This window comes from Gallinula chloropus (genome assembly GCF_964237585.1).
Source record: "Gallinula chloropus genome assembly, chromosome: 19".
Taxonomy (NCBI): domain Eukaryota; kingdom Metazoa; phylum Chordata; class Aves; order Gruiformes; family Rallidae; genus Gallinula; species Gallinula chloropus.
The window spans coordinates 3,250,630-3,268,699 of NC_140104.1; the positions used below are offsets into that span (position 1 = coordinate 3,250,630).

The 18,070-nt window shown below is 46.1% G+C and overlaps 2 protein-coding genes across 2 annotated transcripts in view; one reads left to right on the forward strand and one right to left on the reverse strand.

Moving 5' to 3' along the window:
- CLTC (clathrin heavy chain) overlaps window positions 1–13,302 on the forward strand; it is a gene marked incomplete at its 5' end in the record, with an annotated part of 32,179 nt that extends 18,877 nt beyond the window's left edge. The window contains 18 exons of the mRNA XM_084272944.1: window positions 239–364; window positions 923–1,065; window positions 1,458–1,692; window positions 2,033–2,155; window positions 2,250–2,395; window positions 2,549–2,732; window positions 3,060–3,252; window positions 3,647–3,804; window positions 4,001–4,165; window positions 4,259–4,366; window positions 4,490–4,657; window positions 4,800–4,949; window positions 5,221–5,352; window positions 5,516–5,626; window positions 6,278–6,448; window positions 6,721–6,942; window positions 10,983–11,058; window positions 12,280–13,302. Of these exons, the coding sequence (XP_084129070.1) occupies window positions 239–364; window positions 923–1,065; window positions 1,458–1,692; window positions 2,033–2,155; window positions 2,250–2,395; window positions 2,549–2,732; window positions 3,060–3,252; window positions 3,647–3,804; window positions 4,001–4,165; window positions 4,259–4,366; window positions 4,490–4,657; window positions 4,800–4,949; window positions 5,221–5,352; window positions 5,516–5,626; window positions 6,278–6,448; window positions 6,721–6,942; window positions 10,983–11,058; window positions 12,280–12,404 (2,736 nt within the window). The 3' untranslated portion in view covers window positions 12,405–13,302. The remainder of the gene's footprint in view (window positions 1–238; window positions 365–922; window positions 1,066–1,457; window positions 1,693–2,032; window positions 2,156–2,249; window positions 2,396–2,548; window positions 2,733–3,059; window positions 3,253–3,646; window positions 3,805–4,000; window positions 4,166–4,258; window positions 4,367–4,489; window positions 4,658–4,799; window positions 4,950–5,220; window positions 5,353–5,515; window positions 5,627–6,277; window positions 6,449–6,720; window positions 6,943–10,982; window positions 11,059–12,279) is intronic.
- A 1,487-nt stretch (window positions 13,303–14,789) lies between these two features.
- On the reverse strand, window positions 14,790–15,846 carry PTRH2 (peptidyl-tRNA hydrolase 2). The gene is made up of 2 exons (XM_084272929.1): window positions 15,712–15,846; window positions 14,790–15,446 (listed from the first exon to the last, which is right to left on the reverse strand). Exon 2 carries the CDS (start codon window positions 15,436–15,438, stop codon window positions 14,920–14,922), a length of 519 nt encoding a protein of 172 aa, XP_084129055.1. The 5' UTR covers window positions 15,439–15,446; window positions 15,712–15,846; the 3' UTR covers window positions 14,790–14,919.
- Window positions 15,847–18,070: the final 2,224 nt, after the last annotated feature.

Genomic DNA, 18,070 nt, shown 5'->3' on the forward strand with positions numbered 1-18,070 from the left:
TGCCATGCAAAGGAGCAGGGCTAAACTTCAGAAAGCTTCTTGCTATAGGGCTTGAAGTGGGTCTGAGTACTCCTACTTGCTACATACTGCAAACAAATAGTTGAATAAGACATACTTATTTGGTTCACTGGTTGAATTTTGGCTTTCTAAATTCAGCTGCTTTACTGGTTTAAGTGACTGTATTTGTCTGCCTAAACCTGAGAACAAAACCAGGTTATTGAAGTTCTTCTCTTTGTAGGAAGCTAAGCTCACTGACCAGCTACCACTCATCATTGTGTGCGATCGCTTTGACTTTGTCCATGACTTGGTGCTGTACTTGTATAGAAATAATCTCCAAAAGTATATTGAGATTTATGTGCAGAAGGTAAGTTAAAATCTGTGACTTGGCTTTAATGAGTCAAATGGATCCATCTTCAGTATTAGGTGTAACTATAGGCACTGTGCTTGCAGGTATTCTGCAAAGAACCTCATACTGGAGACAGGCGTCTAGGTAGCTATTCTTGCCCTTGGGAAGTTACCCCTTTATGTGATTCATGTCTTTGATTTACTCTTTACTCAAGCTGAGCAGTAACCACTGCAAATGTACCTCACAAAGGAGGAAGGTTTGGTAGAATAACTGCAATTGCTGGGTAGTTTTAACTTCCAGCATTTTAGGGAGAAAGTTCTCCTTGGTACTTCCTGCAGGGACGAATTGGCTTGCTCTGGAGTTCTTCCTGTGGGGACTGAGCTTTAGTGAGCCACTTAACAGTGTGTGAACCCCTGTTGACTGAAGAATTGACTTAAAGCTTGTTCAGAACCCCAGGAAGCTGGGAGTAAAGGCAGGAAGATGAGGTGAATCTTAACAAGCAAGCTTCATGTGTACATGTATTGACTGCTTATGCTGCATGACAACATACTGACTTCTTTAAATGATCCTGTTTAGGTAAATCCAAGCCGTCTGCCTGTTGTTATTGGGGGACTGCTTGATGTTGATTGCTCTGAAGATGTGATAAAGAACCTTATCCTTGTAGTGAGAGGTCAATTTTCAACTGATGAGCTTGTTGCAGAGGTTGAGAAAAGAAACAGGTAAGAAACTCATACAAGTCTCTTAACCATTACCAGTCTGGCACCGTTATACTGCTCAGCCGTCAATGTGTGTCCTCATTACATGGCTAAAGCTGGTACTGATGTGACAAGAAGCTGCCGCTGGCTGAGCAAGCAGCAAAAGCCTGCTTTACTTCTGGCTGATGTGGGGACTTCTTGTAAACAACCTCCAAACAATGACTCTTTGGTATGTGATGTGTCAGAAAACTACACTGCTGTAATAGCAAACCAGAGCGCACGCTAAAATGAAGTACTATGACTTGGGTTTGGTTTCTGACTCTACCCTATGCTGGAGTTGACTTCTGTAGTGAACTGTGCAAGTAGATATGACTTAGTCACTGAACCTCTCTAACATGAAGATTGCTTCCTTCTAGGCTGAAACTGCTTCTGCCCTGGCTGGAAGCAAGAATTCACGAGGGTTGTGAGGAGCCTGCAACTCACAATGCACTGGCCAAAATATACATTGATAGCAACAACAACCCAGAAAGATTCCTGCGTGAGAATCCTTACTATGACAGTCGTGTGGTTGGCAAGTACTGTGAGAAGAGGGACCCTCACCTGGCTTGTGTGGCTTATGAGCGTGGACAGTGCGATTTGGAACTTATTAATGTACGTATGCAAGGCAGCTGGCTCGTGGGTTAAGCTCTAACCTGAGTATTGTGGGACAGATACTCAAGTTCATGACTGACAAAAACATTTACTTCCTAAAAAGTGTTAAGCTAGGAACTGCTTAATAGAGTAGGTAGCGATTTAATCTCCCTCTGCAACTCATTGAGAAGTGGGAGACTCCCCTGGGCATCCTAGAATGGGAGGCTAATGGAAATACCAAAGCCTGAGATTCCTAGTCTGCATCTCAGGTGGGCTTACTTGATGTTGCAGTACAACTAGCTTATCCACTGTAGGCTCAATAGCTGTGACTTCACCTTGAATTAACTTTGCATTTTGCTAGGTGTGCAATGAGAACTCCCTCTTCAAAAGCCTTTCCCGCTACTTAGTTCGCCGTAAAGACCCTGAACTGTGGGCCAGTGTGCTACTGGAGAGCAACCCGTACAGAAGGCCGCTGATTGACCAGGTATAACTGGCAGAACATTAATAGCCTTTGCTGTCCAAGCTTGACTTGCTGGTACCTGACTTAACTGATTTGTCAATGGCTCGACTGCCTACAGGTTGTACAGACTGCGTTGTCGGAGACACAGGACCCTGAGGAAGTCTCTGTTACTGTGAAAGCCTTCATGACTGCAGATCTTCCTAATGAGCTCATTGAACTACTGGAGAAAATAGTTCTTGATAACTCTGTGTTTAGTGAGCACAGGTGTGTAAAGTCAAAACTAAAGTCCCAGGAAACTTGAAATTATTAAATTGCTGTAATGTGAAACAACAAATAAACTGATACTTACTTCAGAGTGTGGGGTGAATTTCTCAATTGCTTCTTGATATGTACTAACACTTTCCTTTCTCTGTTTAGGAATCTGCAGAACCTTCTCATTCTTACAGCTATTAAGGCTGATCGTACCCGTGTCATGGAATATATCAATCGCTTGGATAACTATGATGCGCCAGACATAGCCAATATAGCTATCAGCAATGAGCTTTTCGAGGAGGCATTCGCTATCTTCAGGAAGTTTGATGTCAACACATCAGCTGTACAGGTATCTCTTTAAAATCTCAGTCTGTAATAACTGTGACATGCACATCCTCTCATGAGGACTTACCTGTTAACTTGTGACTTCAGTACTTCACACCAATTAGCAAAGTGACCAGAGCTGCTCAATGCCTTATGAAGTAGAGCAAACACTTTGCATTGAACCCTCTAGTAAACTGACACTTCATAAGCGTGAAATCACTTGTGTGGGTTGTATAGTGTAGTCCCTATTTTAAAAGCAACCATGGATCTGTTAAAGAACTAATGTGAAGCACAGTGTCTTGTAAACCTGACCTCTGTAGCTGGTGGCTGATCGTGGTGCCCCTTTCTTTAGGTATTAATAGAGCACATTGGAAACCTGGATCGTGCGTATGAATTTGCTGAACGTTGCAATGAGCCTGCTGTGTGGAGTCAGCTGGCTAAGGCACAGCTTCAGAAAGGGATGGTAAAGGAAGCGATTGACTCGTATATTAAAGCAGATGATCCTTCCTCATACATGGAAGTCGTTCAAGCTGCCAATGCCAGTGGTATGATTAAGTTTTATGTGAATCTTTGCTGTTGATGTTGCTCAGCTCCCTTGCGTGGTCTGTTGCTCAAACTGCAGTTTTGCCCAACCTGTATCTTGATGCAAGTAGAGGAATCTGGTCCTTCAAAGACTGCCCTTACTGAGAGGGGGGGAAAAAGATAGTGTATTCCATTTGCAGAAGGTCAGTGGTCTTATAACCACCTTCTTTAGCTAGATGGTGACTTGTGTCAGAGCAGTTGCTACTAAGGAGATGTACTGCATGTGCAGTATGAAGGTTGGTCTTGATTATTGGGGAACAGCCATAAAAATACTGATGTCAAGCTAGGTTGAGCTGCTAGTATAGCATAAGGACATACCAACAGCGGGAAGTAAGGATTCTAAACTCTTCTTCATAGGAAACTGGGAAGAACTGGTGAAGTATCTCCAGATGGCACGCAAAAAGGCCCGGGAGTCATATGTGGAAACGGAATTAATCTTTGCTCTTGCTAAAACAAACCGTCTAGCAGAGCTAGAGGAGTTTATCAATGGACCCAACAATGCACATATCCAGCAAGTGAGTGAGACTGAGTTTTGGTTTTGCTGAATCACAGCAGCAGGCTCCTTTGGCCTTGCTAACCAGAGGGGTGTTGAGACTTCAATCCCTTTGAATGTATGGATGAATCTTGGACTTCTTTAAGGGCATTTCTGTTTTGGTAATGGCTTGAATGCTACATGCTTTTATATAAACCTTTGACTTTGCTCTCCTGTAGGTCGGCGATCGCTGTTACGATGAAAAGATGTATGAAGCAGCCAAGCTGTTGTATAACAATGTGTCCAACTTTGGCCGTTTAGCCTCGACTTTAGTTCACCTGGGCGAATACCAGGCAGCTGTGGATGGTGCTCGGAAAGCAAACAGTACTCGCACATGGAAAGAGGTAACCTTACTGAATGGAGACTTTAAGAGACTCCAAAGCTGTAGCCTCTTCAGAAGCTTTGATCATAAACAATGATGATGCTTTCAATTCCAGGTCTGCTTTGCTTGTGTTGATGGAAAAGAGTTCCGCCTGGCCCAGATGTGTGGCCTCCATATCGTAGTGCATGCAGATGAGTTGGAAGAGCTAATCAACTATTACCAGGTAATTAAGCTGAGCCTGTTCTACAGTCAGTCTAGATTCTTTTGACAACTCTGTCCCGAGCTGGAAATTTAGAATCGGGTTGTTTCTAATGTTGAAACATCTCCAACTGTCTGTGTCTCTTAGGATCGTGGCTACTTTGAAGAGCTGATAACCATGCTGGAAGCAGCACTTGGACTTGAGCGAGCACACATGGGGATGTTTACAGAGCTAGCAATTCTCTACTCCAAGTTCAAACCACAGAAGATGAGGGAGCACTTGGAGCTGTTCTGGTCCAGAGTCAACATTCCCAAGGTGAAAGTTAAATTTAACTTGAAACATGTCTGTTGAGATTGTATGCTATATTTTGCAGCTCTTGAGGTTATTTATAGCAGTAAAGTCTGGGCATTGATAGTAATATATACTAACCAGAATTTCTGATACACCTTTTGCATAGGTTCTGAGAGCTGCAGAGCAAGCCCATCTCTGGGCTGAACTGGTGTTCTTGTATGATAAGTATGAAGAATATGATAACGCCATAATCACAATGATGAATCACCCAACAGATGCTTGGAAAGAAGGCCAGTTCAAAGATATCATCACTAAGGTATTACTTTCCTAATAAAAGGAGGTAAATTTCTTGTCAAGTGTGCACTTCAGAGCTGTTCCTTCACTAGTAGCCCATTTAAAATTCAAATTTCTTGATGTTGCTGCATAATTTCAAAGCAACTCAACTGCAGTAGGTAAAGATATTTCTAAAGACAAAAATAAGTTGTGTATGGGTGGCTCAGTTGTGCTGGAATATCTGAGGTTGTTGGTCTTTGTATTCCTCTATAATCAAGCTTCCACTCTGAACGTGCACCCTTACTCATCTCTAGGTGGCCAACGTGGAGCTGTATTACAAGGCAGTTCAATTCTATTTGGAGTTTAAGCCCCTGTTGCTCAATGATCTGCTGATGGTGTTGTCCCCTCGGCTTGACCACACTCGTGCTGTCACCTTCTTCACAAAGGTAATTTTCATGCTATCCAGATTGAAGACTAAGTTGCAATTGGAAAAGCATTTAGCTGTTGTAGAGTTGTAGAAACGCTCAGCGATTTTGCTGCCTCACAGAGGAGATGCTAGGAGACCTCTACAAAAAGTTAACTTGAATTTGTCTACCTGATTCCTTGAAGGTTAAACAGCTGCCACTGGTTAAGCCTTATTTGCGCTCTGTTCAAAATCACAACAACAAATCAGTGAACGAGTCCCTGAACAACCTCTTCATTATTGAAGAAGACTACCAGGTATGTCTTGTCTTAAAGGGTAATATGTGGGAAAGGGATGGACTTGTATTTGTCATAATAGAAGCAGCTGTTTCTGGATTTCAAAGTTCTCTTCAAGCTGGCTTCTGTGGTGATACTAACCTTATATTCTGGGGGTGTGTTTAATGTCTAGAAATATTTCCAGTAGATTCTACCTACTTGCCATTAATTTGTGTTTCTTAAGTACATGTTGTTTGCTACTTCAAGGTGAACCAGGGGTGACTGGGTAAGGATTAAGTGGAGAACTGTAGTGGCTTTCTGGGAGGTTTTTGGGCCATTCTGACTGTGGATAGGCTGGCTACTTCGTTAGGAGTGACAGATTGGCTTTTATTTAAGGCAAACCAGAAAGGTCTGTTCTGCGGTTCTCAGAAGATCTGTCTGGTATTTAGAGGCTCTTAACGTCACTAGTCACTACTGAAAAATATTAACTGGAATACCTTAAACTCCATGCGTATCAGATACTAGCTTCTCAAAAAAAAGACCCCAACCACCCTAGATCTCTCCAAGTCTGGCTGAAGTACTTTATCCTTCAGAAGCAGCAGTACAGAATTAAGACACATAGAAAGTGTTTGCATCTTTGTGGATGCACTTCGTATATCTGAGGTGTGAATAACCTTTTCCTCCTTAATTCAGGCCCTTAGGACTTCTATAGATGCTTATGACAACTTTGACAACATTTCTCTTGCTCAACGCTTGGAGAAACATGAGCTGATAGAGTTCCGGAGAATCGCTGCCTATCTCTTCAAAGGCAACAATCGCTGGAAGCAGAGTGTAGAGCTCTGCAAGAAAGACAGGCTGTATAAGGTAAGACAATCACACCTCTGAGCTTACTGTAGTGCTTTGTAGTGAAACTGCCTTGTTTTGGGTGACTTGTTTGGCTACTGTGTGGTCCCTGTTGCTGATCTGGGAAATCTGCCTTCTGAGTGGCTGTAGATGGAGAGATTTATTCAATACAAGTCAGAGAATGGCTCCCCTCTGTTCATGTCAGTAGTAGATTGCACCTTGGTCAAATACCACATCTGTGTCAGTGATGGTATGATGGCTTTGGAGGCTAACCAGACTATCTCCTGTCTTAGGATGCAATGCAGTATGCTTCGGAATCCAAAGATACTGAGTTGGCAGAAGAGTTGTTGCAGTGGTTCTTGCAGGAGAACAAGAGAGAATGCTTTGGTGCTTGTCTCTTCACCTGCTACGATCTCCTGAGGCCGGATGTTGTCTTGGAAACAGCATGGAGGCACAACATCATGGACTTTGCCATGCCCTATTTTATTCAGGTCATGAAGGAGTACTTGACCAAGGTAGGAGCTTCTCCAGCAATGTAAGCTTGTTAGTCACTGTGGTGTATGCCTTGAGACTGTCTGCTTGCTACTAACATTGATCTGGGCTTTGTCAAATGTCTGTCTGTCCATGTCCACACTTATTTTTCAGTCCATCTGGGGAGAGACTTCGCCCTCTAAGAGACTGAAACACTTGCAGACTCCACCCTACCTATCAATTACAGCACCTACATCAGTAGTATTTGCCTGACTGTGGGCAGTGACTTAAAGTAGTTCAAAGATTCAGGCTTTTCATATGCCATGTCAGTCAGGAATCCCAGCTGGGATCAAGTTCTAACTAAATTCTAGACTCTATACTAAAAAAACTTTAGAGCTAGCTCAGACTTAACTTGGTCTGCTGTGCGTTTAACTCTAAAATGTGGCTTTGATACTTAATTGCACTAATTATGACTTGGCTATTGTTAGAAGTGATTCAGGATGGGGACAGTATTTGGTAATGCTCTGACAGATGTGAACCAGGTTTAAATACCAACTGTCACTAGCAAGATTTACCCAGCTGAAGCTTTTAGCTCATCTTCCAGTGAAATGGTATAAATTCCTTAATGACTAAAACTCTTCCCATGAGAAGTAAAAGCTTAATGCAGGCTTGAGTCAAGGAAGACTTGGGTGCCTGTTTGTCTAGAAGATTTGCCTGGCTGGTACTTCCAAAGGCAGGACTGCTCTGTAGTCTGATAGCAATCTGCTGTCACCTGGGGGGAGGTGAGGAGCGATCTAAGCAATAACATTGCTTGTTGGAGATGCCTGATACACCAAGTTAGTATTAGGCCTCTACTGAGAGCGGTAGTCTTGGAGTAGCATTCTTAGAGATTTAAAACTCCATAATCTGCTGAAGGATTAGGATATAACTGTAGTGTAGCTAATGAAATCAATGCAGTAAGACCTAATGACAAGCAGAGCTGCCTTTCTAAAGCAGATACTTCTGGTGTATCCTTGTTTTTACTCGCCTGTACCTTAATTATTTCTCCCCTGACGCTTTTGTTTCTACCTTTTATATGCTAAATATGGAATTTGATTTTTCTAAGCTGCACCTTCTGAATTCCTTTGCAGGTTGATGCAATAAAGGAAAAGGTGAAAGTTGATTCTTGTTTTCCATCTTTAAGTCTGGAGGACTAAGTCTAAGGATTCTGCATGAGTTTTTTTCTTTCCTACGTTTTACTACACTGCTGCTACTGCTTTTTCCCCAAACAAAATATCACTAAAGCATATGCAAATTGTTTAACTTTACAAGTAGCTAGTGCTGTAGGACAAAAGTAGATTCATTTGCTACTAATAAGCTAATAGATCCTCAGGAAGGGCATACATGCGATCAGTTGGATCACAGTCAACCTGGTATCTAAAGGATACACAAGCGCTGCTATCTAATGGCCAATCTGACTAGAAAAACCACCTACAATAAACAGCCAAGTCTTGGACTGCTGTCTCTCAACCATAAATCACTGTGGCATTTGCTAGTTTAAGGACTGTGATCCAGTTTCTGATCTCTTGATCATTACTAATGCGTGCTGACAGTAGGCAGAGTAGATACTAGCTGCTTCAGAAGAGACTCTTCCTCATTCAGGTGTCCAGTTCTTATGGTGCTCGTATGATCCACATGGTGCTCTAGTTCACATAGTATCTTAAAACTTCAGCTATTAGACTGGTTTTCTTCCCTGTAGTAAAATTCTTGTAGTTATGCAAAAAGACTGCCTTCCAAGCTCTCCAGCTTCATTAAACTTCTCTTGCTACCTCATTTAAAAAAAAAAAGGTAATGCTTATTGCTCTTCTGAGGCTATTCTGAGGCTTGCCTTTTGCTATGCAATTTTGCCCTTCCAAAGGGCGATCTCTAAGGTTTCTGTCCATCTGCTTCTGTACAAATACCACTCTGATTCTCCTTAGACCAGAGGTCAGCCCTAGTGTGAGTTTTCCATTAATGTGGTTGAGCAAAGGGCAACCAAACTGACAAACAGTCTGAAGATGGACTAAATGCAAACTGCTTCTTGGTGACAAGATGTCTGTAATTACACCACTGGAACTCAAGGCTAACCTGAGCAAAATGCTTAGTGTAAGGTCCTTCAGCAGCTAGTAAGTGAGGCAGTAAGAAAGCGTGTGTGTGAAAAAAGGTAATTGAACTGCAGTGTTTGCATAAACTACGCATGTGTAGCAGTCATTGCAATTACATCCCACTATTCCTTAAGCTACAAGGCATTGCTGTGGGCTGCGTGTGGTTTTTTGGGGGGAGCCTGTATGGCAGTCATCTTCAGACCTCACTCTTGCTTCAGTACTTTTGCCTCTTTTTCATGCACACATAACACGGTAACATTGAATGCATGTTACTTTTCCTCTGCAGCTTATTGCAGTCCCTGTGGAAAAGCCTTTAAAACAACCTTGCTACAAGTGTGTAGGGTACTGAACCTGGTGATGCTCAAGCAAGTGGTGTAAGAACCATCCTGCAGGCTGGTTTCAAACTCGTGCTTGTTATTGTAAATATTTGTTTGGCTCTGAGGGGAGACATCAAAACTGGGTGAAAAATGCATTAAATGTCCTGTGCTGGAGGCTTTCCAAGTGTGAGTAAGCCAAATGCCTCTGCTCAACAGCAAACTCTGCACATTCTCCTTGGATTTGCCTCTTTAAACTTGTGCTTCTGTGTTCAGTGTGTTGCTGTTTGAGTTGAAAACAGTGCAGTTCTCAGCACAGGGTCTGGAAAGGAGTCTTGAAGCATTGGCATACGTCCCTGTGCACTTTGACAGCAGCAAGCCAGATACTGGTGTGAGGCAACAAAACAGCTTGCTGTGGAAGCCCAGTCAGTGAATGAACTCTTAAAGCTCAGGACTTATGCTGCTTCCTGGTTTTATGCCTCTAATTGAGGTTACAAATTAACAGGTTTATGGAACACATGTTGTAATTCACAACTAAATGGAAGAAAGATGTTAAAGCTGCCTGCAAATATTTGCTAATGTAGCACAGCTAAGCTGAAAAGTGTTCAACTCATGGATGTTGGTGTAGCTGAATAAGCAATGCTGACCCTGTGTAAGGACAGGAAACCTGTCTTCAAGCTCCTTTATGAAGGACACAAATGAAATGAAAGACTAATCTGGTTTGTGAATTGTCTTATTGTCTTAAAAAGTAATTGGCATGATTGTCTCTGACTTTATCCTAAAGCTTACCTCCCAGGTAAAACAGCAATACCTAATTTTTGTGGTTTGAGTTTCAGGGCCTGCCTTAGACTGTAGTAACACTGAGTTGCCTTGGATCTGTTTTTAGTAACAAGCAATATTTCACTACAGAACAAGTTTCTTCTCTTGCCTCTCTGTAGGGGTGGGCTAACAGCACAGTTGCACTTGCAGTGCAGCAGAGCGAAGCTGGCTAGTCTTGCCTTGTGACTGCGTATTAAGCTCGAACAAGTTGAGTGTCGGTGGGTTTAGGCTGACTGCCACACAGTTCTAGAGTGGACAAAAAGCAACTCTTATACACATGCATTCTCTGCATTTGAACTTAAATTGCATGAGTGAATGGGTTTGGAAAGTGAAATCTTGAGGCTCAAGTGACATGTCGGATGCTATTGCAGTCTGCTGGATACAAACACCAACTTCAGATTCCTTTGCCTCAATGTTCAGGGAAACTTCTCCAGGTCTGGGCATTATCTCAGCTCCACCACCAAAGGTCTCCAACTGGCATTGTGCTTAGGACTTTGTCTCCTAAGGCTGTTGGTTTGAAGTAGTTGGAGTAACACTGAGCTTACTGATGCCAAAGTAGCTCTAGACCAGTATGGGACCTCTCATACAGAGCTTCAGCCTGGAGTGAGCTTTCAAAGAAGTTCCACAAATCCCTCACTGAGGGTTTTTTCAGGAAACGGACAATCTTGACTGCACCAGTACCAACATTGCTACTTGAATTGATCTTAACTTGTAAATGGTCTCCTTTTCTTGATGGGTGTTAACATCCCACTAAGGCTTTTCCACTTCTCTGCCATGAATAAGTACCTCTTTGAGAGGAGTTTTTTTAATTGTTGGTCTCAATTCCAGGTGGATAAACTGGACGCATCGGAGTCTTTGAGAAAGGAAGAGGAGCAAGCTACAGAAACACAACCTATTGTTTATGGTAAGGCTTTAGTTCATGTGTTTTCAGTAACACATTTTGCTTATAAAACAACACTCTGCTAGACAGTTTTTCCCAAGGCAGCCCTTGGAAATGGGAACATTTCTCATGTGAAAACAAATCTTAAAGGAATGTGTTCCACAATACTAGAGGAAGTATTTTATCTATTGCCACTGCTGAGACTGGATATGGACTGCAGGATTCAAGGTTGTCCCAGCCTATTAAGGAAACACTCTCTAAAGAAAAGGAGCCCTGGAGCTGTGCTTTCAGGCTTCCAGCAAGTGCATTACTTGAATCTTGCTCCATGCACTTTACTTGTATCATGGGTATTTCTTTTGTTACCCAGGTTATTCCACTAATCCTGTGGAGAGTTACAACTCTGAATTCCAGCCAGTGATACAGGAGCCTCCAGGGAGGTGACATCGCTGGTCACCACACCCTGCAGCAGTACATAACTGTGAAATAGTAGCTATAAACCCACAGGGTGGGATGTTTCAAGACCTAGCTCTGAGCAGTAATGTGATGACCCAGCCCATGTGGTCTCCAAAGCAGAAAATCTATGCACATTTAGCAGATTAACCAGAAAAGATACCAGTGTAAGCCAGGACTACTCTGGAAATCCCCATCCTGGCCTAACATGCTGTTATAACCACAAAGCTATTTGGCTTACTGATTGTAGTTCTTACTGTAAGTAGCTGAAAGTCAGGCACTTACTGAAGATGCAGTTTTCCAGAACACACTATTCCATTGCAGTGAACGTGGCTTATGAAAACATTTCCATGGGGGTTTCTGTGCTTGGGAACTGCAGGGGTCACACATTCCCATCAGGCATCATGTAGCGTAGGACTCTGGCCTTGAATGCAGCACTTGGTAACAATGGGAGCAGGAAATGCTGTGCAAGAGGCAAACTCATTCGGGGATGGGGTGAGCCCAGTACCTAAGGAGTATGAAGCTGTTCTCTCTCATTACACTTCTGTGAACTTAAATTACTCACCTCAGATGTCAAGAAAATCTGTCAGTGTCCACTTCTAGCACAGTATTTTCAGTCAGGTACTCTGTTGTCCCCAGGTTTTGTGGGAAAACACAAAACTGCTGAGGACTCTAACCAAGGCAGGGCTGTAGGGACTCATTAAACACACAGATGTCTGCAGGGAAGTTACAGGAATTGTGCTGACTGAACTGAAGGGTACCGAGGAGTAAAGATGAACCTGTTCTGTCTTCCAGGTCAGCCCCAGCTAATGTTGACAGCGGGACCCAGTGTCGCAGTTCCTCCACAAGCACCTTTTGGCTATGGCTACACTGCACCTCCCTACGGGCAACCACAGCCTGGCTTTGGGTACAGCATGTAAGATGCAGCACAAGTCAGTTTGGAGCTAGTGTATTTTCTTACTGAAACTCCACCGTCCCTCCCCGCTTTAACTCATAACAGGGAAAAGCAAGAGTTCTGCCTCGTGTTCTTGTAACCTTTACTTCATGAAGGACTGTTTTTTCTAGCGCAAACTATTTGAATCACCTATGTTTAAATCTCTTTTTTTTTTCACATTCCATGTCATTTAGGACTTTACTTTGAAAGGGGAATAGTTTAAACAACTCTGTTCAAGTGGGCTTTTGCAGGACTGCTTATTACCATTCAGTCTATTGTGAAGATTCTGATTTGCACTCTATAGTGTTAAACTCTAATATTGAATCTTAAGTTCATTGTATGTGAGCAGCTTCCAGTATGTACTGTCTATTCTAAATGCATTTAAGTCTCACTGTATATTCGGAGAAAGCTAAAGCCAAGATACTTGTGTTTGACCTTGCAAGACTGCTGACAAGAGACAACACTAATCAGCATATCCTACCCTGGTTGGATTGCATAGCTCTAAAAAAGAATTTAAAATGCGTACAGACAACCTTGCCTGACTTAAAATGAGTAAAAGTTCTTTTCTTTCCTTAACCTATGCAGGTTTTTCCAGTTATGCATATAGAAAATGCTAGTGTCTTTTTGCTCACTCCATATGTAACAGATGACCTTACGTTGTGCTGTATCCTGTGCTTTTGTGGGACATTCCATTCAGGAACAGAGCACCATGATTCCAATCTGTGTATTTACTAACCCTGCCCTGAGGTTTGTGTATGTTGGATATTGTGGTGTTTTAGATCACTGTTTTGAGTGTACAGAAGAGAGAATTCAAGCATATTGCTGTTCAGTTTTGTTTGTGCAATTTGAAATTACTCAATTTAAAAATAAATTACTGGACTGTGGACATGCTGCATAGTGGTAGCTTCACTTTACTGTCTTCAAAAAAAGGACCTTCAAACTCAAACCAAGTATTACTACAGTGCTAGTCGTTGGGGTGTGCAGGGGTGTGCAAGCGTGTGCGTTCAGGGGCGTGAGGGGCCCTTAGAAGAGCAGCAGTGGAGGCTGTTAATGGTGTCTTGTGCTGAGGGGGCAATACAAGAACATCTGTAATGCTTTTTCTGTGGAAAGGTGATGCCAGAGAAGAAAATAGCACTTTTCAGGAGTTGGCTGCGTTGCGGTCAGCTACAGCATTTTGGCCAGGTGATACCTTAGGATTGTAGTAGGGTGTGTCAGTTAAATTGAGATCATGTTCTAGGTATGTAAGTTGCCTTAAATATATTTAGCTTCAAATAAAATTGACTTAAATGTTTCACTGTGAATACTGTCATACTTGAGTGCACTGTGCTGGCCCGAGCTGTGATGCTGTAGGAGCTCCTGTCCTTAGCAGCAGGGGCCAGCTCTGAGCCTGACTCCTCTCCCTGCTTGCCCTGTCTGTGCATTGGAGTGAAGGGCTGCAGGGAGTAGTGTCAGTCTTTGTAAAAGCATTAGACATAAGGCAGAGCTGCAGTATAAAAATGTCTCTTTGAGTTTATTACACTTATGATGCTTGTTACTTCTCCCCCTTTTCCTTCTGGGATTGATGGGAGACAAATCCATCAGAGTTCCTCTGAAATGCAGTGTGCAGGAAAGCAGAAGGAAGGGAGGCTGCAAGACATGGGCTCAGCAGCATTCCTGTGAAACAGCTATTAGAAAACAGACTTGTAGAAAGTTCATCTATTGACTGCTGTGTTTTAGAGGTGGAGCTGCAAGGGTAGAATTCACATACAGGTCCTGATCAGTGTGATCTGAACTCCCCTGGTACCATCTTAAACCCCAGAAGACTTGTTAACCTGAAGTAAAACAGGATCTCTGCTTGCTGCTGCATGACCCAAGCTGTTTGCACGTAGGGTAACTCCTCTACCATGGCTAAACTGGGACTGCTGCCTTGTGTACAGGTCCTGCAGCTTCTCCCAACCATTTACTGGCTCTGAAGGTCTGGGCTGCCAAGCCTGTTGAACTTGGTCAGTCTCATACCAGTGACAGGCTCTTGCATCAGTTACTTTTGGGAAGTGGCACAGGAACTTGGCTACACCTGCCCCAGATGTGCTGGGCAATTTTTGGCTGCTCTAGCAGCTAATATTTCCTGAATTAAAGAATTTACTTCTAAAAAAAGCCCACCCCAAAACCTCAAACCCTCCTCTAAGGCAGAGAGGGGAACCTGTCATTTCTAGCACATGGGACTTAGATGCTACTAATGCTTCTACTCGCCCAGCAAAACAAAGTACACACTGTAACACAGGGGCTCCTCAGGGGTAGAGAATGCTTCCAGCCCTCTGTTCCTCTGCATTTTCTTGCCTGCTTTAGAATGTGATACAGGAACTAGAGAAACTCATGATCTGTACGCTTGTCTCTTAAAAAAACCCAAAACATCTGATTATTTTATTTATGCTGAGAGAACATACAGAAAAATCCCAAAGCCTGGATTTTATTCCCTCAGTACCCATACACACTGAGGCGCTCAGATTCCTTTGGTCCCTGGTTCAGAAGAGTTTTAGGTGACCAGAAACTTTATCTATGACATCGGCTGGTCCCGGTCCAATTCCAAGGACTGTCTGGGAGCCCGGAGCTATCTGAGTACGGCCGGCGTCTTGAATTAAGCTCACAGTCAAGCCCAGGCGCTTGGCCTCTCCCAGGAGCTGGATCAGAGTCTCTTCATCAGGAGCTCTGAGGACCACCTTGGGCTGCCCGCAGTACTCCCACTGCTTGAGAAGGTCGGGGTTCCTTCTCTGCACCTGCTTGTAGGCGGAGACAGCAGCGTGGGAGCACTGTGCTGCTACTTTCCCCTTCCCCATCTTCAAATCGTTGCGGACGACCAGCACCATCTTGAACTCCCCGGACTCGCCCATGATGTCAGCTGCGCTCCCCAGGCTGTTGGCGGGCGGCGTCATCCCGCCTTTGGGTCCCCTGAAAAACCTCCCGCGAATGCTCCAGCCCAGGCACACGCCGCAGGCGACTCCAGCAATGACGCTGAGCAGCCCGGGCTGGGAGAGAGAGTCCATGGCGGAGACTGGAAGGAGGCAAAGGCCGCGCGTTAGCGGGGGGGTAACGTTAAGGGGAGTTAAAGGGCGGGGGGAGAAGGGCGCGGAGGCGCCTCTCGGCTCGCAAAGGCCCGTCAGCGGTGACGCCGGGATGGGCCTCGCCGCGGGCAGCAGCACTGAGGGGAACGCTGGCGCGAGGGGCGGGCTGAGGCGGGGGCTGCGCGGGTGAAGGTAACGGCAGCGGGAAGGGGAGGGGGAGGGGGGGGCGGGAAGCGCAGCCCCGGCGCCGCTTACCTGCCACGCGCCCACTAGACCGCCCCGTCGCAGCCGCCGCCGCCGCCCGGAAGTGACGTCAGCAGCGAGGAGCGGGACGACGCTGCCTCACCGATCGCGGCCCGTGGGAGGGAGAGAGGGAGGGACGGGGGCTGCGGCGCGCGGGAAGTGACACGTCCCGGTAGGCGGGAAAGGGCGGGTTTGGTCCCGCCTCTATTTCCGGGTTGGCCGGGGCCCAGCGGGAGCTACCGGCGCGGAGTGCGGTGAGTGCGGCGCTGCGGGCCGGGCCGGGCCGGGGTTCGCCTGGGCTGGGGCCGTGTGGGAGCTCGCCTGGAGCGGGCCGGGCCGCGCCGCGCCGCCGCAGGGGCTTCCCCTGTGGACGCCGCGCTCCCACCAGCGGCACCTGCCCGGCTTCCCCCATCCCGCCCCCTCAGCACCGACCCCGGGGCCGCTCCCCCCGCTCTGGGGTCCTTCCCCTCCCCTCCCCCCCCCCCCCGCCACGGTGACGGCCGGACCGGGTCGTGCTGGTGTCGGGATGGCTCCGGGGCGGCGGGGACGGGCGGGGGGTCGGGAGAGCCGCCAGCCGCGTCCCGGGGCACCGTGACCCAGCGGCGGCCCACGCCGGGCCCAGGAGGGTGACGGGAGAGGCCCGGCCCGGGCGGGAGAGCCCGTGGTGCGGGGGCACCGCGTGTGGGGTGACCGGCCGCCTGAGTGGCGGGAGCGGGCAGGAGGCCGGGGGGAAGGAGCCGGCCCCAGGGCGCCGGTAGCGCGGGGGGAACAGGCTCGCCGTTCTTCGGGGCCGTTCCCGGGCTGCTGCTAATTCCTCCCCATCCGGAGACCCGCGCTGCTCGGGACGCTTCACGTCACGCTGGACAAAGCTCTGGGAACCGCGGGATAGAGTCACCTGCTTTGGCCCGAGGCACGGTGCCTGGTGACCCAGTGAGAAATTCATCCGTGTGGCCGGGAAGAGTCGGGTACCAGCGGTTCTTGTCTGCTCCTCCCGTGCAGCCGTGTGTGCTTTCCTAGCGGGGCTGCTAACAGCATCCTCTGACTGGCCCTGTTCCTGCAGACTGCCTGGGGCTCATCCCATGGGCTTGGTGCTGAGGCCCAGCTCCATGAAAACGCCTAATGTCTCCTTCCTGCTGGCTGAGGTTAAGCACCTGGGTGCATTTGTCTGCTTTTAATTCTCTGGCCAGTGTCATCTGGTGATTATGGAAGGAAGATTCCAGGTTTCCTCCAGTTTTTGCCTCTTGGCTGTTTGGCAGGCGATGCAGGTGTCCTGAGAGAGGGGGAAATACATTGGATGACAGTGGCTGTTTTTCCAGAACTTGCAGTGAATCCAGGTTATCCCCTCTGACCTGCACATATCACATTCCTTCAGGGTTCTCTCCTGGCCTTGTTTTCCCTGCTGTGCAAGGTGGTGCTTACCAACAAGTGGGTATCCTGGTTTAGTTAATGTTGATAATTAGCACTCTGAGGCAGGGAGAGTGTGATACTGCTCTTCTGTGCCTTGGAGCACCTGAATTGTGTTTGAGTGGTGGCTTTTGGTGCGGTTTTACTGTTAGGACTGCTGCTCTTCACAGGTTGATTAACCCCAGGTCCTGCCAGATAGGTCAACTGGGGGTTCTCATGCTTTGTCCCCTCTTACCTTGTGATAGCACGTACAGGTTCTTCTTAATGCCTTCATTTGCCTGTTGAAATAGGCTTTGTTGTGTCAGTCCTCTTTCTTTCCATCCCTTATTTCTGCAGCACAGACTCTCCTTTTATTCCTTACTGGCCCTAAGTGACAGTTGTGGTGATTGCTTCATCATTGCTGTCAGAGGAGAGTCTGGAAAACCACGTTTCCAGTTGTGCAATGGAGGGTGAGCACTACTTACTCACTTGAGCTAAGCTTCTTCTCCTACTTAGCAGCTGAAATTGATGGTACTTGTAACTTCTCTGGGAAAGGATAGGAGGAGACTTAGTCGCTGTGAAGTGGATAGTAGCAGTGAGACAGGTGAATATACTGGAAACCAGCCTCTTCACTGGGGTGTCCACACTGTTTCCACCTTACAGCTTTTCTCCTGCCTCTGAATCTCTCTCAACTGCTGTGGCTGTTTCTGGCTACAGCTGGTGAATGCCCCTCCTCAGAATGCTCTGTGGAATCACATGCACGTCCTGAGATCTCATCTTGTTTCTTAAGAGACTTTGGTTGTAAAACAACAACAAAAATGTTGCCCCTGATGTATAGTAAGAGCAGGGCGATTTTCCTGCTGTGATGGTGATGGGAAAGGCATTGTTATCTCAAGGTTGGAACTTTAACTTCTGTAACTGTGGAGACCTGTGATTTGGATGGACTTTGCCGTTCCAGGAGAACAAAGAGCACGGCCTTGGTGCTGTT

Excerpts from the sequence above, each read along its gene's own strand:
- PTRH2 (XM_084272929.1), bottom strand. The coding sequence starts at position 15,438 with ATGGACTCTCTCTCCCAGCCCGGGCTGCTCAGCGTCATTGCTGGAGTC.